This window comes from Carlito syrichta, unplaced genomic scaffold, assembly GCF_000164805.1.
Source record: "Carlito syrichta isolate Samal-C Ts95f unplaced genomic scaffold, Tarsius_syrichta-2.0.1 Scaffold301955, whole genome shotgun sequence".
Classification (NCBI taxonomy): Eukaryota; Metazoa; Chordata; class Mammalia; order Primates; family Tarsiidae; genus Carlito; species Carlito syrichta.
In genome coordinates, this window is record NW_007246051.1 from 9,344 (window position 1) to 33,954 (window position 24,611).

Genomic DNA, 24,611 nt, shown 5'->3' on the forward strand with positions numbered 1-24,611 from the left:
GACAGTCCTAAGGGCCTCCTGGGGGATGCCACCCGTCTCGGCAGCCAGGCCCCTTTAAGGGGCCACGGTTAGGCCTGCAGCCCCTGGCCAACCCTCCCAGGCAGAACCCATCCCGTGCCTTGGTGAGGAACCCCACGTTCTCCTTCCCACCCCCAGCCTGGCCCACTCGCGTGTACAAACATTTCCTCAGTCTGAACAGGCACCATTTAAAACCCTTTATTTCAGAAAGGAGAGCAGAGGTTGGGGGCTTGGAGAGAAAACAGAACGCAAACTCCAGTCCCCACCCCAGGCGTGCAGAGCCAGGGGCCTGGGGTTTTTGTGCTAGGCAGGGGCTGCCCTGGGAGGGGGGTCAAAGGGGGAGGCACTTTAGGACACCCCTCGGGCTGTGGAGGGTGTGATCTGGGGCTTTGGAGCCCCTAACCTCTGGTTTCCACCCTGGACAGCCCTTTGTGGGGAAGACCAGAGGGTTTCTTCCTGGGAAGCCCGTCCCCAAGTGCCAGAGAAGCCAGCAGGAGCTATGGAAGCAAGGTGCTCTGACAGTGACCACTCCAGACCAGGCAGGCCCGGCTCCCTGCCCAGCACCAAGCACTCCATCTGCTTTAGGCCCTGGGGGGTGGGGGGTGGAACAGGTGAGCAAAGATGCAGGCCCAGGGCTCCTAACCCAGAACCCCCATCAAAGAGACCAGTCTCACGGGAAATGCTCCCAGCCTCGCCCTCTCACCCCCTGCCCCAACACACTCTCCATCATCTGCCTACTGAAGAAACTTCTGGAAACAGCAGAGACTTGAGGGACCTCTTCTTGGGGTGTGTGTATTTGTATTTTTCCCAGTGGGGCATTAGTGTGGTCCAGTGGGTCCAACTCCCAGGGAGACAGGCCGGTGGGCGGGGCAAGAGCTGTTACTTCTTCACAATCTGGATGACATCCTCATGTTCCATGGTGTGAGTCAGGCCCACCCGCTGTGGGCTGTACTTGGTGCTGGTACCCTGGGTGAAGAATGAGGCAGAGGGGCCACGTCAGCCTAGACTGGCCGCGGCCCACGGAGCCATCACAGGAGGAAGGCGGGTGTGTGTGTATTGGGGGAGCGAGTGCCAGAGTATAAAGCAGGCGCCCCAGACAGCAGGACATCCCCAGTGGTCTCACCACCCTGTCTCAAAGGGGGGGAAGGCGCATGTCTAGCCTGGGTTGGCATGCACACTCCATGGAGGACAGACACACAGACACACCGGTCCCCATATGGAAGGACTAGGGACGCTGTGCAGTGTGTGAGTGCCTTGCTGGGTCTTAATCCAGGGGCTATGTTGGGCCTACACTTCTGCACATCTCCCCCCAGAGACTCACCCACACCAGGGCGTACTTGAACTGGCTGGCAAGCGACCGATGGATGCGGTGACACTGGGGGACAAAGGAGGATTAGACAGGGAGGCGAGGTTCCACCTAACCCCACCCAAAGCTTGTGGCACATGTCAAGACACAGCAATTCCTGCAGTAGGTGCTCAGTCAGTGCTCAATCACGAGGGGCGTCATGCTGGATTCGCAAGCAGCTGCCCACTCAGCTGCGTGGGGCTCTGACATTTCCACCCTGGTCTGCTCAAAAGTCCTGGTGCCCAGTTAGGAGTGTTCCCACAGCCGTCAGAGGAAGGTCAGGCATCTGGCCGTTAGCAGCCCTCCCTCCACCTGCCTTGGCTGAACAATAACCTGACGCTTCTTCAGAGTGGGACAGGGTAACAAAAGCCTGGAGTCCCCACTGCTCAGTCACTCTCACCCTCCTGGACCCATCTGTGGCCTGTAGCCTCCTGCAGGCCACACACTGCCACCCCCAGCACAGCCTTCACCCTCCACACTCGCAGGCAGGGAAGAAGGTCACAGGGTCCCAGCCTTTTCAGGAGGTTGTTCTGGCTCTGGGCCACCACCTGCTCCTGCAGGCCATACTCAGCTGAGAGTTCTGGACAGGGAAAGGAGCCTCTTGCTCCCTGAGCCCAGCACTCCTGGAGCCTGTGCTGCCAGCTCCCCTGCCTGGACTCTCCACACCCTACTCTTCACTGTTCGACCCCCTTGTTCCACAAGCCAGTTCAGGTTGCCTCCTCTGAGCTGCCTCTCCCGCCTGATCTCTGTGTAGACCTGGAGCCTCACCCCTCATGTGTGACTGTTCAGCTTTGAGACTGGCTGCCTGGCATCTGCTGACCCAATAACCCAGTTCTGGCAGGAACTGGTGCTACTTCCTTCACTGTTGATGCTCAATAAGCGTGTATGTTGCGTGCAAGAAGCATTCAGAGCCATGCTGAGTTGGGGGCAGCCTGGAGGAGCAGGGGGTCAGGGCAGGCTGCAGCGGAGTGGGGGCCACGGGAGGTGGCTACTGTGAGCCCCAACTAGTTGTGTTGCCAGGAGGGAGAAGGAATGAGAGGGAGGGGTCTGGGACTTCTCCCAGGTCACAGCTCCAGCTCCATTGGGAGAACATGGGAAGCCTGGGGCAGGAGCTCTCTGTGGCTGACACTCGAGTGGTAGTGGCCTGAGGAGCCTGCAGCCTGGGACAGGTGACAGGACCACGGCTTACTGACAGCTACACAGTGTCAGGCAGTGTGCTGAGTACCTTACGCACTGGACCTGGTTCAAGGTGGCCTCCTAACTACCCAGGGAGGGACAGAGGCTCAACAGGGGTAGTGCAGACACAACCCCAGGTAGTCTTAACTCTAAAGTCTGCCTGGCATCCAAGACTGAGGTGAGCCCAGCCCACCCCAGGCCCTGAGTGACCCAGACAGAACAGAGCTCTGAGGGCTGCAGAGCTCCCACCTCCTGTCTGCGCAGGTCACAACTCACCACATGCTCCACGGAGGCCCCTTTCCGGAGAATGATGGCATCTGTGAAGTCTGGCCTCTCTGCAGGGAGATGCAGAGTGTTGGCTATACACATAACAGGAGCTGGCCCTTCCACATTCCCATGCCCTGGCCTAACCTCCCCTGTGATCCAGCACACCAGAATCAATCCCAACTCAGAATTCACACTGTTGCTACCCGTCGGCCACGACAGCACCGACAGAGAGGAGCACCTAGAGCACCTGGCTGGATGGGTAGGGAGCAAATAGCTGCTGGAGTCGTGGGGGAAGCCGTAGCTCTCCCCTTGCTGACAAGGTCAAAGTTGATGCATGCCAACTCAAACTCAGCAGCTGGGGCCTGTGTGTGTGTGTGTGTGTGTGTGTGTGTGTGAGAGAGAGAGAGAGAGAGAGAGAGAGAGAGAGAGAGAGAGACAGGGAGGAGAGAGTGCATGTGCTCATGGGGACAGCTGCCCAAAGCTCCTGATGTGGGGGAAGGTCAGGAAGGTGGTGACTGCGGTGGCTGGTGGGTAGCCTTAGTGCACCGCCCTGGCTGCCCCAAGACCAGCAGCTCCAGAATTGGGGCTTGGATCAGTGGGCTCGGGCTAAGGGCCCTATCAGGCTGGGGTGGAGGGCAGTGCCTGGCGCTGAGACGGGCATGGAGCTGGGGCATGCTGAGACATACCAGGCCGGCCCCGGGTGCTGCACACAGGCCTGGCAGCCCCTGGGGAGGGCCACCGTGCCACCCAACTCACGTCCTCTCTTTTTGGTGTAGATGCAGGTCAAGGCCAAGTACTCCCACAGCATCTCCAGCAGGTAATCCAGGTTCAGCTTCATGCCGCAGCTGTAGGGAGGAAGGTGGTGTCAGGCAGGGGCCCTTGTGGCTCAGAGGCTGGGGTTTCTGCTTCTCACTGTTGGAGAGAGCCATGGCTTGACACTTGCCATAGTGTGACCCGAGTGGTGTCCTGCCCTCCAGAGAGCAGCTGTAGCACAAGCGGTAAAGCTGTGGCAAGTGGCCCCCCTCAGGCAGCCTCTGAAGGGCCTTGGGATGCAGCAGCAGCAGCAGCAGGAGATGAACTGAGGCGGTCCCATGTGAGGGTGAGGCTCTTTGTGGCGGCTGCTACATCCCAAAATGGTCCTCATGTTTCCAGGAGTCTTGCTCACCGCTGGCGCTGGCCACCCCACACAGTCCCTGAGCTCTCGCTCTCACGAGCCAAGCCTCACTGTGAAGCTGCACCACACTGGGTTTGAGCTGGGACACCAGCAAAGTGGAGCACACAAATCAGCTGACTCCAAAGAAGCCCAGCAGGCAGCAGTGGGACATGAATAAATAGCCATGAGCCCAAGTGCAGGTGATGCCCCTTGGACCCACCCTGCAAAGGAAGGCAAAAAGCGGGGGACTGGGGGATCCCATGCACCCAAGAACTTCAGTGCCCTTTTCTTTCTGAGCTGTGGTCAGACAGAAGCCATACCTTCCAGAGCAGGAGAGGCAAATTCACACCTGGGGCTTCTTGGGGAACCAAGGTTCATCACTAAGCTGAGAAGCCTCTTTTTTTTTTTTTTGAGTCAGAGTCTCACTCTGTCGCCCAGGCTGGAGTGCAGTGGCATGCTCATGGCCACCACAGCCTCAACCTGCTGGACTCAGGCAATCCTTCCACCTCAGCCTTCCAATAGCTGGAACTACAGGTGAGCGCTACCACATCTGGCTAATTTTTTTTTTTTTTAATTGTAGAGATGAGGTCTTGCCAAGTTGCCCAGGCTGGTCTCAAACTCCTGGACTCAGGCAATCCTCTCACCTCGGCCTCCCAAAGAGATTTGAGCCACTGTGCCCAGCCTGAGAAGTCTCTTAACCATTCAACCTCTACTGATGAAATCCTTCTGTTTTCTTTCTTTTCTTTTCTTTTTTTTTGGAGACAGGGTCTTAGTATGTTGCCCAGGCTGGATTCAAACTCTTAGACTCAAGAGATTCTCCCACTTCAGCCTCCCAAGTACCTGAGACTGCAGGTGTACAATGCCATGCCCACAGACATCAGCCACGCTGCCCATGCAGATTCAGTGCTGGAACGGGCCAGTGCCACCAGCAGCTATCAGGAGGGGACTCTCCTGTGGCATCTTGTTGGGCTCATGAACAAGTGCTCTCCCTGGGAGGGAGACCCTGGGCTCTATGAGAGCTTTCCTTCCCTGTAGTCGACGTGGCTGGGAGGCTGACTGCTGGGATCAGATCTGAGAAAAAGGACACCAGAGCTGGAGGGTACCAGAGGCCTCACCTGATGACCACACTGTTGGGCTTTCTTGCCAGGCGGTCTACCTCTTCCATGGAGATCTGGTCGATTTTGTTGTACACCTGAGATTGAAACGGAGATGGTGCTGGGAAGGGAAGGAGCCAAACATCCAGGAAAGGGCCCATAATCAGCCCTGCACCTGCCAGAAGTTCCTCCTGGGCTCACTGAGGCGCAGGGAGCTGAGTTCGCAAGTTCTGCCCTTAATGCCTAAGATGGCCTTCCACCAAAAGAAAGCCTGGGCTGGAACCCTGGTTTCAAGTTCAGTATGCCTGCAAGATTCAGGTGGAGAGGAGGGGAAGGGAAAGGAGGGTGAGCTAGGAGCTTGGACATGGGGAGCAGAGGCAGTCAGCTGCTGGTCACCTGGGTGCTGGGAGCTCAGGAAACACATTCACAGGAAAGGCCGAGTGGCCCAGGCCAGGGCTTCTTTCCCCCAGGGTGCCCTGGGTGCGGTGCCACTTACATATAGGCAGGGCATGTACACCCGGTTGCCCACGATCACGTCAATGAACTCATCTGGGGAGCAGTCTTCTCGGAAGAGCACTTCCGCATTGAAGATCTCTGAGGGTCTCTGATTAAGGGCATCCTGTGTGTCAGCATCCACTGTACCCCGTTAGCAGAGGGGCCCAGAGAGCCAAGTAGGAAATACACTAGCTGGAAGAGACCCTGGCAGTCATCTGCTTGTGAGGTTTTATAAGATTTTAAAGCCTGGGGAGCCCCTTCTTTATTTTCCCCAAAGAAACCACAATATATAAAAGTTTCAATCAACAAACTTTTTTTTTTTATGAATTGGAGTCTCACTCTGTCACCCAGGTTGGAGTGCAGTAGCATGCTCATGGCTACTACAGCCTCCACCTGCTGGGCTCAGGTGATCTTTCCACCTCAGTTTTCCAAGCAGCTGGAATTATAGGCATGCGCCACCACACTCAGATAATTTTTTGATTAACTGTAGAGATGAGGTCTCACCAAGTTGCCCAGGCTGGTCTCAAACCCCTAACCCCTGGCCTCAGGCAGTCCTCTCACCGCTGCCTCTCAAAGTGCTGAGATTACAGGCGTGAAACATCTTCATTTAGGTGGGGAGAAAAATGTACTTGCTAGAATCCCCAAAGCAACTCAGTGGAACCCAATTCCAGGACCAGGAGCATCATCTACAAGCTGGTCTAACCCAGCTTCTCCCCATGCAGGACTCTCCTCTGGGGACAAGGGGCTCATGCCTTTGCTGACACACCTCTGGTGACACAGGGCTCATATCTGACCCTAATTCTCCATATGCCAAGCACAGCCCTGCCTGAGGCCCTGCCCTGTGCTCCAGAGCCTTAGAACTCAACTAGCTCCTAACAACACATTTGAGGTTCTCAAGAAGCTTCTCCAGTCCAGGAATCCCCAGTCCACAGAGGCTGTTTCCCATGCCATTGTGTTCTTCCAAATGCCACCTGGCCACCACAGTGCCTAACACTTGGGAAGGAGCCAGGAAGCCATTGTCAATGTGTGGCTGCGGCCCCAGTAAAGTGGAGCTTTCCTGGAGGCTGCTCAGATGGCCTGGGTGTTGCTGGGCCACAAGGCCTCCTGTCTCAGTTGCCCTCCATCTGCCCTGACAGCTGTGGCTGCCTCCCTTGCCCTCCTTTGGGGAAGGATACTATACTCGTGCAGGATGAGCTGCACCAGCTTCTCCGAGCACTGGGTCAGCGTGACTGTTGAGTTAAAGGAGATGCCGCCACCTTTCTTGGGCTGGAGGAGCAAAGAGGGAGAGGCAGAGCTGCTGACCAAGGGGCCACAGCAATGGCCCCATGGTCTCAGTCACCGGCTAAAGCAGTCCCAAACTGGCCGCACCCATGGCCCGCGGGCCAGAAGGGGCCTCACCTTGAAATAGATGTTGGGCTTGTGCTTGTTGAGGCGGATGCCCACAGACTCCAGCTCCTTCTCCAGCAGAGACCTAGGGAGAGCACCCCCATGACCCCTCACAGGCTGCCCACAGAGGCAGGCTATGCGGCTTCCACTTCACACAGGAAGCCCTGCCTATCCAGAGACCAACTCTCTCCTCTACCACCTTCCCCAGCACCTGGGAATTGCTCCTTCCCAATGCCCTGAAGCTGCAAGGGAGGCTCTAAACAGCCACAGTCCAAGGGGAGACCGGCCCAGTTTGTAGTCAGTGTGTGCAAGGAAGTGGCAGAAGCCCCCATGAGGTGACCATGTGAGGTGCTCCTCTGACGCCAGGAGGACCCACAGGACTGCTGCTGCACAGGCAGGCCTGGCATGCCCCTCAGCTGGCAGGGCATAGGTGAATGGTGCTTCTGCTGCTTGGGGCTGTGCTCTTGGAAGATTCCGGGCAGTGATGAGACACCCAGGCCTCTATGGGCAAGAGAAGGAGCCAGGCCACACTCTTTGGTCCCCAACCCTGGGATGTCCCTGTGCTGGCTGGACACTGGACACAAATCTCAAGGACATCCCAGGCTGGGTCACACTGGGTTTAGTCCATGGGAAGTCCTGTTACTACTCTCACACGTAAAAGGGCCAAGCAGCTCATGGACTGCCCACCATGATCTTAGGGACACATCTCCCCTCCCCAGACACGTAAGCGTGCCCTGTGCCCCACCCCGCGGACCTCTGCACCTCTCCCTTGGTGGCATCCAGCATCATGATGACGACGTCGGCTGTGCGTGCCACAGCAATCACTTGCCGGCCACGGCCTTTCCCTGGATAGGTGGAAGGATTGTGATTACACCTTGGCAAGATGCAGTGACATACACAGGACCCATGTAACTCCGCCCAGTCCATGGCACCCTGGACTCCTGTCCTTTACAGACCCACCATGGCCTCTGCCAATGCCACCACCAAGCTAATTTGTCTTTAATTCACATGATATCTTACTCATGGAGACTTATTTCAGAAGGAAATCTATCACCACCTTAAGTGGAGTAACGGGACAATAATGGTTGTCCTACCTCAACCCCTACTAGGTGGCAGACCCTAAGCTAAATGCTTCATGAACATTTCCTCACTTAATCCTCTAAATTATGCTGTAAAGTTGGTATTATCATGCCCATTCTACAGTTGGGGAAACTGAGGCTTGGTTTAGAGACCCAATCACTTGTTCAAGATCACAAAGCTAGTGTGGTGCCAAGAGCTGAACTTGAGCCTGTCCTTTCTGGAAAACAGGGTCATGGGCCAGGGACCCAGAGCCATCTCCATGGCAGCCACACCCAATTTCAATACTCAGTAACAGAGTTCCACCCTGTCTCCCACATGTCTGTCCCTGCCTCCAACCTTGGGCTGCGCCTTCAATGATTCCAGGAAGGTCCAGGAGCTGGATGTTGGCACCTTTGTACTGGGATGCAGAAGAGAAGAAAGAGAAGTTGAGGCTGGGCCACTGCTGGGAAGGACCTGGACAAGGGACCCCGGCAATGACTCCACGGCTAAGGGGTTGTGGGAAAGCCGGGTGCCAACCCGTGGCCAAGTCTGGGCCTTGTCACCACCCCAGCCCGGTGCAGACCACGGCCCAGGAGCTGAGCTGCCTGGGGAGGGTTCCTGAGACTTCCCAGTCCCACAGCACTCATCGCTGATGGCAGCAGCTCCTTGCACATCAACTGTTGCGGTGCAGGAGACTCAAGGCCACAGCACGGGGTTGCCCAGGTTCTGTAGCTTCACGGGCGGCAGCAAGAGCCAGCCAACCAGCAATAAGTGAGCGGAGCTGGGCGGTACAGGGGAACAGAGCACGCAGGGACACTGGGCAGTACTGCCACGTGCTGGCCGACCCTCCCCAGAAGCACCAGTGCTTGAGGGCAAAGTCGTGCAGCCCAGAGCCTGCCCCTATGCAGGGATGTCCACTCTAGACTCACACACACAACAGGTACACACACCAGTACAGACACAGCACACATGCTTTCTCCCTCTGGGTCCAGCACTCCCACTTACTTCAATGACCCCAGGGATACACGTCAGAGTGGTGAACTCGTAGGATGCTGCTTCGCTGGCTGTGGAGGTCATCAGACTCAAGAAAGTGGACTAGGAGAAAAGGAAGTCATTGCACTGAGGAGTCTGTCCCACCCTCCTGGGTGCAGGCAAAAGAAGAGCCCCCCCACCCCAACTGGGAGACTTGGGTGGGTGTGAAGAGACCTGTCCCAACCAGAATAGTCGCTTCTGGCCCTGCCCAGGAGGTTCCTCAGAAGACCCACCTGTCCTGGGTGTTTTTAGGGTCCACATGCATCAGGGCCCTTCCCCAGTCCCCGCACAACCCTCCAGAACCCCAGGGCCCCAGGGAACTTTAAGCAGGTGACACCCATAGCACTCGTGAAACCAGTACCCAGACACGCTGTGAACCCAGGAGGCTACAAGGAGATGGTAGAGGAGACATCGGCCTTCCAGACTGAGGCAGCAACAAGTGGCAGGAGACAGGCATTTTGAGCAGAGGGGAAGCTGGGAGGATGTGGATGTGATCACTTGGGCCTCTGCTCACTGTGGTAGGAGCCAGAGACCTGGCTTTGGATCTTGCCTCTGCTGGGGAACCCTAGGCCTAGGCAAGAAACTCCATCCTCTGAGTTTTAGGGTCCTCACTCATATGTTGAGCGGGCACGAACCCAGTCCCTTTCCTGCAGGACTGCACAGGGATTATGAAGATAAGAACTGGGCGGACTCACTCAGAACACAGTACCGTCTTAGCCATGGGCCAGCCAAGCAGTGGGCAGAACTAGGAAGGGCAGAAACCCAGCCCTGTGCCTCCCACCCCATCCTAATCAGAGGAGTGCGGAAACCAGAAGCCTAAGACTCTGAGTTGCAATAGGCTAGTGCTGTAGGGACCTGGTCTCCTTGCCAGCAGGCAGAAAAACTGGGAGCACATCTCCCCCACATACCCTCTGATCTGTGAAACTCAGAATGGGGTGTGTAAAGAAACACACTGAGACCTCAAATCCAGAAACCTCAGCCTTGGGGAGTTCTTGAAAACTCAAGGAATGAGGAAAACCTGGTAGAGCAGACAGGTATGAACAGATGGGGCAGCCCAAGAATAGTGGCTGCCAAGACACTGAGCAGCCAACTTTGGGGATACCCCAATCCCATCTGGCCTCTGTGGGTGAGTGGTCTGGACTCTCCCATGTGAGAGAGCTTGCAGTCCCAACAGGGCAGCTGGGATCAGCCACAGGACCCAGGCTCCAAGGAGTATGGTTCTGGGTGACCATGGCAGCTTCTAGCAATCTTGCTCTCTCTGATACATATACCAACTATATAGGTGGACAATAAAACAAAACAGTGCCCAACCTGCAGCAAGCGCTCAAGAGATGCTGGCTGTCACCAACTTCCCTTATGTCTGGCTTGGAGTAATAGGCTCAATACATCATTTAGCTGAGCTGAGTTATAAGGCTCTCCCAGCACCTGGCCCAAGTGCCCGGTAACTTCTCACATGGCCTGTATTCAAGCAGCCTCTCCAGTGGCCCCCTGCTCCCACCCTGACCTGTTCTAGCCTGCTATCTGCATAGCACCTAGAGAGAGTCTGTTAATAAGTAAGTCAGCGCCCAGACCGTAGTTTCTAATGCCATTCTCCAATAAAAGAAACCAGGGTTCCTTGGAGAAAAGGCTGATTCTAGGCCAGGGAAAGGAAGACACAAGATGAGGCTTACGCATCTTAGTGTCACAAGTGCGGGAGTGCTGGGCGGGTGCAGTGGCTCATGCCTGTATTCTCAGCACTTTGAGAAGCTGAGGTGAGAGGATTGCTTGAGCTCAGGAGTTTGAGACCAGTCTGGGCAACATAACTAAACATCATCTCTACAAAAAAATTTTAAAAGTGAGACCCCAACAACAATAAAAAAGTGAGGAGTGCTGGAAAAACACAATGATGGAAGCACATCAAAGAAGCCAACTGAAATAGCTCCAAACAAAAGAACATGGTGTGGGATTAGACCCTAAAGTACAAAATAAGCACCCATGAGTCCAAACTAAAACGAATAAGACAAACAAATAGAAAGAAGAGACAAACCTCCCACGCAGAATTCCAAACTGTTTCTGAAGATACTCTCTGCTCAAGGACATGGAATCAGGACTCCACACCATTTATGTGGGCTGCACAAGTGACTGCCCTCCCAAGAGCAGTGTGGTAAGGGGAGAACACAGAACAGATCCCCAGTGGAGGGACTGACACATGCCTCAGCCAGGTGGTCAAGGTCAACACCAACAGTGATCAGTCGTGTTCACGGCACGTGCCCGTTATAGGATGTGATCAAAACAGCACTATACCTCTGAGGTCTTCCTCTCTAAACCATAACCACAACCTAACCACAAGAAAAGCATCAGAGAAACCCCAGTTGAGGGACTTTCTACAAAATACTTGACCAGTAACTCTCATAACAACTGCAAGGGATGCCAGACCCAGGACAGAACAAGGACAGTCAGGAAAAACCCTGGAAATCCAAGTTGAGTATGGACTTGAGTTAGTAATAACATCAATCCTGATTCATCAGGTATGACAAGTGTATTACACTAGTGTAAGATGGTCACAATAGGGGAAACTTGGTATGGGGCATATGGGAACTCTCTGTACCAGCTTTGTGATTTTTCTGTAAATTTATACTATTCTAAAATAAGAGTTTATTTTTAAGAAGTCAATCAGATCATGTCTCTTTTCTGCTGGAAACTCTGTAATGATGCTTATCTTACTCCTCACATTAAAAAGTAAATCATTTTACATGAAACTTGGCAGCTTTCAGTAGGAAGCTTCTAGAAAATTCTGCAGAGGCTCCAGCTTCACTCTTGACTCCAAGCCAAAGTCCTTCCAGCAGCCTCCATCCTCTCTGTCTCTTGCTCTCCCTGTGTTCACTCAGATCCGCTTCCCTGGTCCTGAGCACACACCAAGCCGGTGTCCACCTAATGGACTCGGCATTCACTACCCTCTTTCTGGAATTTTCTCACCCACAGCTCTGCAAGCACCATCCCTTTCTTCAGACCTCTGCTCAAATATGTGTTAGCCAGAGTAGCTTTCCTAGACCCTGACGTAACTAGTAGGACCTCTGCCTCATCACTCACAAGCCCCCACTCCTGTCCACTTGTTATACCCCACCTTTTCTTCTTTTAAAGACAGGATCTCGCTCTGTCACTCAGGCTAGAATACAGCGGTGTGATCACAACTCATTGCAGCCTCGAACTCCTGGACTCGTGATCCTCCCACCTCAGCCTCCCAAAGCGCTGTGATTATAGGCATGAGCCACTGTGCCTGGTCAGTATACCCCACCTTTACTTGTTTTCTGTTCTTCCTCCCCTGAGAATGGGAGTTCTGTGTGGACAGGGACAGAACTCTGTCTCATCCCTGCTGTGTCCTCAGCCTCTGACACAGTGCCTGACACAAGGTACAAGCTTGATAAATGTTTGTATGCGATGGCTGAGTCAGAAGACCCAACGGAGTTATTCCTGAAGGCAAGAGGAAAGAGCATTCTCCATGTTAGGATGATAAAGGGGAGGATCTGATCCCGGGGGAGGCTGGTTCTTCTCTGTCCCTGAAGAACCAGAAAGGCAGTGACGGGAGCTGTGGTCATCTGTTTGGAAGATGACCTCCTGCCTTCCTCCCAAGGCCCACACTGACCATCACTGACCTTACCCACAGAGGGAAATCCAATCAGCGCCACACGCGCATCGCCTGACTTCATGACATCAAAGCCCTCTCCTTTGGATGAGGCCGATTTGGAAGGTTCCAGGAGCTGGGCCCGATATTTGGCGAGTTTTGCTTTCAGCAGACCCAGGTGATACTCAGTGGCTGAAGAATGTAAAGCAAGACAGAAGGTAAGTGTCTAGGGTCTCCAAGTTCAGTGGGTTGAGTAGGGTGCCACACATGACCAAGTACTGGCTGGGAACATCAGAACCAGACAGTAATCATTGTCAAGGAGATCAGGAAAGAAAAACCACCTCTCTGCTTAAAAGGCTTCTTGGCTTCTCATTTCATTTAGAATAAAATCTAATTTTGTTGAACCTCACTACCCTATGTCAATGGTTCTCAATGGGGCAGCACTGCACCCTGGGGGGACAGTCTGGATATTCTGATTAAGTGTTTATTGGCATCTGTTGGGGAGGGGCCAAGTAAACCAGCTGCTCTCCAAGGTGACTCAGTCCTGTATCACCAATGACTATCCTGAATCCCACAATTTGTCACCTCCCACAGGCATCCACAGAGGGAAAACCTGGGGTGAGATCACTGGGTTGTATCTCCTAGCTCTGTTTACATGTAAATGCAGGGCACTTTTTGCAGTGTTAATATGAACCCAAATTCCCAGGAACGAGACTACTGTGTATGAGGGGGGGACTAAAAAACCCAGAATTTATTTATGAAAAATTATGTATTTATTCTTACATCTTTAAACTTCAGTCACCTTCAAAGTACTTTCTGATGCAGTGCACCTATTGAGACACTTTTCCCACTGCTCAGGACAGTTTTTGAACCCAACAATTTTGATGTCTTTTAGTGCTTCTGCGGTTTTTTGTTTCACCTCTTCCACATCAGCAAAACGTTTCCCTTTGAGGACTCTTTCCATTCAGGGAAACAAAAAAAAGTCACCTGGGGCAAAACTGAGTGAATAGGGTGGGACACGGGGGCCATGTTGTTTTTGATCAAAAACTGCTGGACATTCATCGCAGTGTGGACAGGTGCATTGTCATGGTGGAAGAACCAGTCACCTGTTTGCCACAACTTGGCATGTTTCTTTTGCACATCTTGATGCAACCTCTTCTGGATAAAAACTGGGTGACCATTTGATCTGGAGGAATAAATTCCGAGTGTACTACAAGGGGCGTGCCCTCCAAAAATAATTATGGTTTTTTTTGGGGGGTTCCCCCTCACACATTCAGGGAAAACTACATACTTCGTCTGAAACTTCATGAAGAGCTGCTCGCCATTCTGGGATCCAAGCTGTCACAGCAATGCCTCTTGTAGGCTAATGGAGTGGCCAACACAGCACACCTGTATTGTCTGCATTGTGGTTGCAACATCCCTGGTGGCCCTACCCAGAGGTGTGAGCATCTCACTGCATCATTATATCTTGGCAGCACCCCAGCATTTACATATTGAAATGCATACTATTTCCATTATAAATTACTTTCCTTTTCCTCCTCTTTATATTACTAATAAGGACATTACATTACATTTTTTCCCCAAATTTTCTGGGTATATAAATTATATTATTGATGGAGAATTTCATTTCGGAGTAGTAAAGGGGGTATCACAAATCTTTGCTATAAAAGGGGGCTGTGGTTGAGACAGAACAAGGACCCTATGTGACCTAGCCCCTGCTACATACCCTACTCTCCCTCGTCCACTGCATTCCAGACACAGTAGCTTTGTTTCTTGCCCCCCAGAACATGCTGACCTCGTTCCTTGTCTCAAGACCTTCCCACTTACTATTCCATTTCTTTCTTTCTTTTTTTCTTTTTTTGAGTTGGAGTCTCACTCTGTCGCCCAGACTGGAGTGCAGTGGCCGCTCCCCGCCATCGCAGCCTCGACCTGCTGGGCTCCGGCGATCCTTTCCGCCTCAGCCTTCCAAGTAGCTGGAACTACAAGCGCGTGCTACCATGCCCGGCTAATTTTTTGATTTATTGTAGAGATGAGGTCTCGCTTGCCCAGGCGGGTCGCGAACCCGTGGGCTCAGGCAATCCACTCACCTCAACCTCCCAAGGTGCGGAATTACAGGTTGAGCCACCCAGCCCAGCTCTTTTTTTTTTTTTTGAGTTGGAGTCGCACTCTGTTGCCCAGGCTGGAGTGCAGTGGCATGATCAGAGCTCACTGCAGTCTCGACCTGCTGGGTTCAAGTGATTCTTCCACCTCAACCTTTCAAGTCACTGAGACTACCGGTGCACGCCACCACAACTGGCTAATTTTTTTTTTTATTTTTTGTAGAGACGAGATCTCACTATGTTGCTCAGGCTGACTTGAACTCCTAGGCTCAAGCAGTCCTCCCACTTCAACCTCCCAGAGTGCTGAAATTACTGGCATGAGCCACCGTGCCAGGCAGCAATTCCCTGAATTGCACCTATATCTTCTCAGAGCTGGCTCCTTCTTGCCACTTAAGGTATAGTTCAAATGTTGCCTCTTCAAAGAGGCTTCCCTTGTCCAGGTTTGAGAAAGGTGGGGGTGGGGGAGGAAAGTGTCATACAGAGGTGAGAGCTTATAGAGAATCCCATCCTGCTGTTACTGACCGTTTTATTTGGAAAAGTTACTTAATCTCCTTCTTGTGCATCAGTTTTCTAATCTGCAAATAGGGATGTCAACAGTGACAACTACTTCACCAGATTTCTGTACAGCTTGAAGAAAGCACTAAGAACATTGCTTAGCACACAGTAAGCACCCAATAAGAGCTGGCTACTATTTTCTACAGTTAAACCTGTCCATGCCCTTTCCAGCAGAAAGGCCCCTTTCTGCCTCATGATCCTGTTTACTGTCTTCACAACTCTTATCACTATTTGAGAAGAAACAAGAAACTATCTTGTATCTTTACTTCCTGATTCCAATAGGTCAGGAACTGGGACTGTCTTAGTATCCCCAGCCTCTGGCACAGGGCCCGGGTGCTCAGGAAGGGCTCTGGCATGTGGACATGGGAATTGATGGCAGTGAGAAAGGGTCAAGATGGTTTCGGCAACAGTCAGGTTCCTGTGGCCCTTCCTGTCATCCCAGCTTGTGAAATTCTGAGCATCTCTAAAAGGAAGGACGAGGTCTTAATCACCTTTACATCCCCTTCGTCCAACACTGCCAAAGCAGCCGTATCTCTAGCCTCTCTGCTACTTTTGTTGGCCTTATAGATATTCCACACAGCAGCCAGAAGACAGAAGTCAAACTAGTCCCTCCCCTGCTTAACACCCTCCACTAGCTCCCACTGCCCTTAGCACACAACCCAGAGTCTTTCTCATGGCATATACAGCTCCACACGACCAGCTCTCTCATCTGCCATCACTGCACCCCAGCCCCAGATCTGTTGATTCCCAAACACACTGAGTTTATTCCTGCCTCAAGGTCTTCTGACTATCTGTTCCTTCTGCCAGGAACAGCCTTCCACCATCTTTGCATAGCAGGTTCCCTCTACTCATTCAGGTCTCAGCCCAATGCCACATCCTCGGGGTGGTTTTCTCTATCATTCCACCTAAGTAGGCCCACCCCATCCCCACCCCACACAGCACTCTGCTATATCACCCTGGTTTATCTTCACTGTATTTATTGCTGGCTGACATTACCTTGTTTATTTGGTTACTAGTTCACAGACAGTTGACCAGAAGGTCAGCTGCGAGGGCAGGGAGCACTTGCTGTGTTGACTGCTTGAGCCATAGCGCCTAGCACACAGCAAAGGCTCAGGAAAGATTTACAGAATGAATGAGTCATAGAAGACCCTCTCACACCTAGATGGAGCCAGGGGAGGGCAGACACTGAGACCAGCCACATGGCATTTTTTACTTCCTGTTCTGCAAGCCAGAATTCCACAGGGCTGCCCGGCCCATCACATCTCCCATTATTCCACACCTCCCTCTGGTTTAGATTGTCCTCACTACCCCATGAACACGCCATGCTCACTCCCATGCCTTTGCCTCAGCAATGCCCACCTGGAAGTCCCACTTCCTGCTGGCATCACCACTCTTCTCTCCTCACCTCTCTGCGCCGAGCACCTCCAGTCCCTACAACCTAAGTCCGGATTTGATGCTTTATCATGTACTATCTATGTTGGGGTGTTTAAATGTTGAGTGCTCACCATGTGCCCAGTGCTTTGCAAAGGCCATCTAATTTAACTTAGCTGTGAGCTAAGATGGAGCAGGGGGTTACTATCCCATTTGCAGATGAGGACATTGAGGCTCCAAGAGGTGAAGTGACTTTCCAATGCTTCACAGTAGGTATGTGGTGGAACTGGAGTTCAAACCCAGGCCTTCCAGACTCCAGAGTTCTGATTCCCTCGCTCCAGCGGACTCTCGGCGGCTGGGTGAGGCTGTCTCTTGCACTTCCCAGCCCCAGAGGGGAGACCACCAACTCCCCAGGCCCGGCCATCAGGAGACTGGATTTGAATCCTGGCCCTGTGTCTCTCTGGGTCAGATGCTTGCTCTGTGAGCTGGGATTCTCTACTCGGTCCCCCGGTCCGGCACTGATCAGATCTCTTGGGGGCTGTTTGTAGTCAGATCGGGGCGTGAGGCCCGCTCCCGCCTGGCCCTGCCTGGGGCGCGCCGGGCGGCCTCGGCACTTCTCTCGCACTCCTCCGCGTCCTCCGAGCCTGCTCCAGTTCTACCGCTGGAGTTGTTCCCCCACTTTACAGACAGGAAAACTGAGGCGGGCAGAAAGGAAGGCCCCCGCCCGGCCGGCCCTCACCCTTGTTCTTCTGCGTCCGAGCAATCTCCTTCTCGATCTCCGAGATCTTCTCCAAGATCCCCATGGCGGCGGCGGAGCAGCGCGCACCGGCGGCCACTGCGGCGGCACCAGGAATTCCGGTCCGGCGGCGGCGGCCGAGCAGCGTGCGCCCGGAAGCCACGGAGAACAGCGTCCTCGTGGGCGCCCGGTGCTCCGGGATTCAGAGTCCGGGCGGGCAAAGACGATCCGAGGGCCAGACGCTATCGGTTCCGTCTGCTGAGTCGGCCAGTTTGTGGACCGCAAGGATGGACCGGGGCAGGGCCGGGGGCGGGGAAGGGCGGGGCGCCGGGGCGGGGCCTGCAGTACCCGACCCGGGCACAGACTAGTGGGAGCTGGGCATGGAAAAGAGAGAGAGAATTTCCCAGTGATGAAGCCAGCGTTGCAGGTTCCTGGACGCAGATGACTTTGATAATGTAAAGAAATGGGGCTAAGCTGGAAGCTTGGTGGCTGTCATTTTGCATAGAAGTTAAAAGCAGGGACCGGGCGCGGTGGCTCAAGCCTGTGATCCCAGCTCTTTGGGAGGCCGAGGTGAGGGGATTGTCTGAGCCCACGGGTTTGAGAACAGCCTGGGCAACTTGGCGAGACCTCATCTCTACAATACATCAAAAATTAGCTGGTCGTGGTATAGCGCACCTGTAGTTTCGGCTGCTTGGAAGGCTGAGGCAGAAGCGTCGCCTGCGCCCAACAGGTCAACGCTGGGGTGGCCGAGAGCATCCCACTGCACTCCAGCCTGGGCGACGGAGTGAGACGCAGGTTACCACCTTAGCCAAGTGCTCCAACTTAGCACTCCCTGCTCTCAGATGCCTCCTCATGTGATCCAGTGTGGAATTCTTGCCAAAAATACTGTACCTGAGTTTAGACACGAGGAAACAACAGACTGAAATATCTATCTGCAAAACCTATAATAGCCTGCTGAAATGAGTAGGTAACTCCATTTTGTAACAGTTCTTCCATCTTAGCCTAGAGATGACCCCTTTCTGCAACCCTCTGGTAATCATACCGCACACCCACATTCCTGTACCCCTCAGTGACTGGAAACTCCCTAGTTGTGTAATTCTGTAACCATCCATACCTCTTACTAATCATATGGTTTGCCAAGAAATATCAATAAAACTGTACAGCTTATGTAAGGTTTACCTTTAAAAAACCACTACTCACTCTGTTTGAGGTCGAGAGTTATTTGGGACACTAGTCTGCTCTCAGTCACCTGCGTCAATAAAGGACTCATAATTTGACTCCTTCTCTGTGTGTTGGCATCATTTCTCACCATCCAGCTATAACAAGACAAATGTAGAAAGTGAAATATTTTATAAAGTAAGTGGCCTGGGCTCTTCAAATTTGTCATTGACTCAGGAAAAGGCAGGGAGATTGTTCTAGATTAAAAGATGTTAAATACAATGTGTGGACCTTACCTGTATTCTGGTTAAAAAATTTTTAAAGCACTTATAAAAAGACTTTCTGAGCTTAATGTGGCGTGTGTGCCTGTAGTCCCAGCTACTTGGGAGGCTGAGGTGGGAGGATCATTTGAGTCTAGGAGTTTGAGGTTGCAGTGAGCTATGATAATGCCACTGCACTTCAGGCTGGGCAACATAGTAAGATATGTTCTAAAAAAATGTTTCAATAAAATAAGTACATCAGAAAAAGACATTCTGAGCTGGGCTTGGTGACTCAGCCTGTAATCCCATGCCTTGGGAGGCTGAAGTGAGTGGATTGCCTGAGCCCGCGGGTTCGAGACCCGCCTGGGCAACTTGGTGAGACCTCCTCTCTACAATAAATCAAAAAATTAGCCGAGTGTGGTAGTGCACGCCTGTAGTTCTAGCTACTTGGAAGGCTGAGGCAGAAGGATCGCCGGAGCCCAGCAGGTCGAGACTGCGGTGGCTGAGAGCGGCCACTGCACTCCAGTCTGGGTGATAGGGTGAGACTCCAACTCAAAAAAAAAAAAAGACATTCTGAGGACAGTTGGGGGAAATTTTAACTATGGATTGAATATTAAGGAGCTATTGCTAATTTTCTTGGGTGTGATTATGTAGGAGAATGTCTATATTCTTAGTAGACATACATGTGGGATTTATAGGTTGTCTTGGTCTGCTCGGTCTGCCACGGAATATTATAGACTTGGTGGCTTAAACAACAGAAATGTATTTTCCCATGGTTCTGAACACTGGAAGTCAGATCAAAGTGGCCATATGGTTGGGTTCTGGTGAGGGCTCTCTTTCTGTTTTGCAGAGGGTCCCTTTCTCATTGCATCTTCAAATGCCCTTCCCCACAGGGCAAGCTCTCAGAGAGAGCAAACACTTTGGTGTCTCTTCTCACAGGGGCACTAATCTCATTATAATCCTACTCCCGTAAACTCATCCAACCCTAAGTACTCTCATAGGCTCTATCTCCAAATGCCACGTTGTGGGTTAGGGCTTCAATGCATGATATTGTGGGGGACACAACATTAAGTCCATAATAGGCATGAAATGTCATTATATCTATCATTTACTCTCAAGTAATTACACACACACACACACACACACACACATGAGGGGAAGGGAACCCCAAAAAACTGGAATTATCTTTTGGAGAGCGGCCCCCTTATAGTACAGGCTTCCTCGACTTGGTAAGTGTTCTTGGAACCCATTGGCATCAGTGTACATATCAACTAGCATTGTTGTAAGAGGCTGATTCAGCTTCAGAGAATTTTTTGGGGAGAGTCTTTCAGTGCATTTGCCCATTTCATGATGGGTGATTGACGAGCACACTTACTCACACCACACTGAATGTGCAGCAAGTTTTGACCCCAAATGACATGACCCTTGTGTCCCACCCTCACTATTCACCTGATCGCACCCTGAGTGCTTTTTTTCTGTTGTTTCCTTGGATGAAAAAATTCCTCAAAGGGAAATGTTTTGCCAATGTGGAAGAGGTAAAACAAAAAATGGCAGACTCACTAAAAGGTATAACAATCGCCAAGTTCAAAAACTGTTCTGAGCAATGGAAACAGCATCTTGACAGGTGTATTGCGTCAAACAGAGAGTACTTTGAAGGTGACTGAAGTTTAAACATGTAAGAATAAATACACACTTTTTTGTAAATAAATTTTGGATTACTTGTGGAGAGAGATAGATAGAGATAGAAAGATATAGATAGATATGTTTTAGAGACAGGGTCTCATTCTGTCACCTGGCCTGGAGTACAGTGGTGTGATCATAGCTCACTGCAGCCTTAAACTCCTGGGATCGAGCTATTTCCCAGCCTCAGCTAGGACTGCAGGCATGGGCCACCACACCCAGCTAATTTTTTTTTTTTGTCGGAGTCTCTATTGCCCATACTGTAGTACAGCAGCACAATCATGATGATTGCTGCTCAGCTCAACCTCCTGGACTCAAGTGATCCTTCTGCCTCAGCTGGGACTACAGGTATGTCACCATGCTTCGCTAATTTTTTTTTTTTTTGAGTTGGAGTCTCACTCTGTCACCCAGACTGGAGTGCAGTGGCCGCTCCAGCCTCGACCTGCTGGGCTCTGGCGATCCTTCCACCTCAGCCTTCCGAGTAGCTGGAACTACAGGCGTGCGCTACCACACCCGGCTCATTTTGATTTTATTGTAGAGATGAGGTCTCGCCAAGTTGCCCAGGCGGGTCTCGAACCCGCGGGCTCAGTCAATCCACTCACCTCGGCCTCCCAAAGGTGCGGGATTACAGGCTGAGCCACTGAGCCCGGCTGCTAATTTTTTATTTTTATTTTTTGTAGAGATGAGGTCTCACTATATTGCCCAGCCTGGTCTCGATCTCTTGGACTCAAGCAATCTGCCTGCCTTGGTTTCCCAAGTGTTTTTTTGTCATTGTTGTTGTTTGTTTGTTTCAGTCACAGGTCTTACTATGTTGTCCAGGCTGGTCTCAAGTCCCTGGACTCAGTTGAGCCTCCTCAGACCTTAGCCTCCCAAAGTGCAAGGATTACAGGCATGAGCCACTGCACCACATCAAAATATGTATATATTTAAGAAAGCATGCTAAAGTAAATGTGGCAATATGTTAGTAATTGTTAAACCTGGGAAGGGTATATGGTTATTTATTGAATTATTCTTTCAACTTTTCTGTATATTTTCATTCAAAAGTTGTAGAGGGAAGTCCTTGGAAATCATACTCCCTATATTCAAATTCCAGGTTCATAACTGTGTGAGCTTGGTTACATTTTTTAACCTCCCTGAGCCTATTTCTACAACCTAAAAATGAGAATAATATGGTTGCTATAAAAATGATATATGATTATGGCTGTACAGCACCTGGCATGCAGTTTGCTGGCTTACAAGTTATCTTTGAATGCCAAAGCCACTGGAAGTCACTTCTCTGTGAGTCTCACCGTCCTCTTCAGATTCAACCCGTACTTATTTAGCACCTACTATGCCCCAGGTTCTGGGCTAGGCAGGAGTTTTGCAAGCTTTGAACTTGCCACCCTCGTCTGCATGTTACAAACTGAGATTGAGAACTATGCAAAGTGCCTGGCCCAATGCTCTAATTGTCCAATGGCAGGGGTGAGGTCTGAACCTAGGGCTTTCAATTCCAAGTCCAGTGACCCCCAAGGTAACATGTAGAGTGTAGGTGGAATATAGATGGATGATGTGCCTATAAGGTTTAGAGAAGATGATAAAGGTGAAAACAGTTAGGGAACTGGGGAGGTCCATGAAGATGTGGAAGCCTGAGTGACCTGGCCCAGGAGTGGACCTGTAAATCTTCTCTGCCTCTACCTTCCATGTGATGTGGCTCTCAAGGCCTCCTTTCCCACCACCCTTATGCCCACAGATGCACATTCACTATCAGTTTACAGTTGGGGAAACAGAAGAGTTTTGGGAAATGACTCACCTTCCAAGAGCCGTGGCATCTTCGCTGTTGTGCATCTGCTTCCGTGCAATCTTTGGTTTCTTCACAAATAACATGGGAATTGTGCCTTTTTCAAGGATCAAAGGAGATGACCAGACATCAAGCTTTCTCTAGGCAACAGGCTCTCCTGCTGGGAGATCTGGGTCTCCAAACTCTAATCTGGAAATTTACGAGCATTGCTGTTTGTGCTACCCAAGCAACCCTTTCTTTCTTTGTTTTTTTTTTAGTCAGAGTCTCACTTTGTTACTCACGCTGGAGTGCAGTGACACGCTCACAGTCACCGCAGCTTCAGCCCCCTGGGCTCAGGCAATCCTCCCCACTCAACCTTCCAAGTACCTGGAACTATAGGTGCATGCCACCATGACCGATTCTTATTTTTTGATTTATTGTAGAGACAAGGTCTCACCAAGATGCCCAGGCTGGTCTTTAACCCCTGGGCTCAGGCAATCCTCTGGCCTCCACCTCCCAAAGTACTGGGATTACAGGAATGAGCCACCACGCCCAGCTGGTAAAAGACTCTATCAACAGAATGAAAAGGTAACCTATGGAATTAGAGAAAATCCTCGCAAATCATATATCTGAAAACAACTCACACTATCAACAGAGAGAAAAGGCAACCTATGGAATGGGAGAAAATCTTTGCAAATCATGTATCTAAAAACAACCTGATTAAAAAATGATATGCCTGTAAGGTTTAGAATCTGGAGTTCACTATTTTCAATTACAGTGACCTAATCGGGACAGTATCCCTCACTCAAATTCATTCATTTATTGAACAAATATCCCTAGAGCACCTACTGTTTGCCAGATGACTCCTGAAAGGATAAAGTGAGAATTGCCACTTGGCAAAAAGGCCAGAGGCTCAGGTGCTTGTCCCCATCCTTTGTGAATGTACCGGGTGACCCTGGGCAGGTCAGGTAGACTCTCAGGACTAGTGCCTCACTGTCGAATGGAGGTAGTGCATGTCTGCTTGAATCAAGTTGGCTAAAGGAGTTGTTCAGTCATTCAGCCGGTGTTGGGTGAGCCAAGAAATGAATGAGACACCGACCCTGCCCTCAGGGTGCTCAGAGCTCGCTGGTTCACTAACAAAAGGACAGGAAGTTCATGGCAAAAATCAAAATAGATATAACCCTAGAGTACATGAGAAACATCAAATTATTATTACTTTTAAAAATTGTATTGTTGCCGGGCTCGGTGGCTCAGCCTGTAATCCCGCGCCTTTGGGAGGCTGAGGTGAACGGATTGCCTGAGCCCGCGGGTTCGAGACCCGCCTGGGCAGCGAGACCTCATCTCTACAATAAATCAAAAAATCAGCCGGGCGTGGTAGCGCGCGCCTGTCATTCCGGCTACTCGGAAGGCGGAGGCGGGAGGATCGCCGGAGCCCAGCAGGTCGAGGCTGCGGTGGCCGGGAGCGGCCACTGCACTCCAGTCTGGGCGACAGAGCGAGACGCCAACTCAAAAAAAAAAAAAAAAAAGAAATACTTTAGAGGAAGAAGTGGTCTTTGGATTTTACGAAGAGGATGCATCCTGGGGTTTTTGTTGTTTGTTTTTTTAACAACCTAGCAGTGTTACTTATTATGCTGGGGCAAGCAATAGTTTAGGTGAATAAAATCAAGAGCCCTAGGTTGGACATATCAAATCTGATCTGCCAACTGAGTCTCCACGTGGAGATTTCTAATAAGTAGCCAGATAGCTGAGAAGTGAACTCCAAAATACCTCAACATTTATAGGTCCTACAAAGGAGGAGATGGAATATCTGTGAGGCAGTAGGAAAATCATGAGTACGATGTCATAGAAGGCCAGTGAGAGAAGCGGTTTGTGAAAGACAGAGTACTATCAATGTTGAATGCTGCTATCAGTTAAAGAGAGATGACTATAGTTAAGTGTGTATTGGATTTATCAACAGTTTAGGAAGAGTAGTATGGACAGGTTCCGGTGGATTGAAAAGCAAATCAAGATGAGGAAATATGGACTGTGAGTGTAGACAGCTTGTTTTAGAAGTTTTGTCACAAAGAGGAGCAAAGAAATGGGATAGGATAAAAAGGTTTCATTTATTTTTAAGATGACAATGATTCAACAGAAGTAACTGATGATACAGTAAGGAAAAATCCTTGAGAAGGTGTGAAGAGGTAGCATCCTCCATAGCACAAAGGGAATGTTTGCTCTTTCTTTTTTTTTGGAGTTGGAGTCTCACTCTGTCACCCAGACTGGAGTGCAGTGGCCGCTCCCGGCCACCGCAGCCTCACCTGCTGGGCTCCGGCGATCCTTCCGCCTCAGCCTTCCGAGTAGCCGGAATTACAGGTGCGCGCTACCACGCCA

The 24,611-nt window shown here is 51.3% G+C and overlaps 1 protein-coding gene across 3 annotated transcripts; it reads right to left on the bottom strand.

Annotated features, from left to right (window-relative positions):
• Nucleotides 1-200: 200 nt before the first annotated feature.
• DRG2 (developmentally regulated GTP binding protein 2) lies at nucleotides 201-17,587 on the bottom strand. Of its 3 annotated transcripts, none has more exons than XM_021711238.1 (13): nucleotides 17,391-17,587; nucleotides 12,658-12,818; nucleotides 8,999-9,088; nucleotides 8,351-8,411; nucleotides 7,689-7,779; nucleotides 6,947-7,019; nucleotides 6,724-6,814; nucleotides 5,550-5,647; nucleotides 5,075-5,151; nucleotides 3,563-3,651; nucleotides 2,816-2,874; nucleotides 1,356-1,393; nucleotides 201-984 (listed from the first exon to the last, which is right to left on the bottom strand). In XM_021711238.1, exons 1-13 carry the CDS (start codon nucleotides 17,452-17,454, stop codon nucleotides 945-947), a joined length of 1,032 nt encoding a protein of 343 aa, XP_021566913.1. In that variant the 5' UTR covers nucleotides 17,455-17,587; the 3' UTR covers nucleotides 201-944. The 3 variants fall into 3 exon arrangements, with proteins under 3 accessions (XP_021566913.1, XP_008053983.1, XP_021566914.1); XM_008055792.2 differs by having other exon boundaries at nucleotides 1,340-1,393; XM_021711239.1 differs by lacking the exons at nucleotides 5,550-5,647; nucleotides 6,724-6,814 and having other exon boundaries at nucleotides 1,340-1,393.
• Nucleotides 17,588-24,611: the final 7,024 nt, after the last annotated feature.

What these genes read in the sequence shown, in the direction of transcription:
- DRG2 (XM_008055792.2), bottom strand. Translation starts at nt 17,454, where the DNA reads ATGGGGATCTTGGAGAAGATCTCGGAGATCGAGAAGGAGATTGCTCGG. An exon ending in ACCAAGGGAGAGGTGCAGAG is followed by an intron (nt 7,020 to 7,688) that starts GTCCGCGGGGTG and finishes TGCTCTCCCTAG; the next exon opens with GTCTCTGCTGGAGAAGGAGC. An exon ending in AGCCCAACATCTATTTCAAG is followed by an intron (nt 6,815 to 6,946) that starts GTGAGGCCCCTT and finishes TTGCTCCTCCAG; the next exon opens with CCCAAGAAAGGTGGCGGCAT.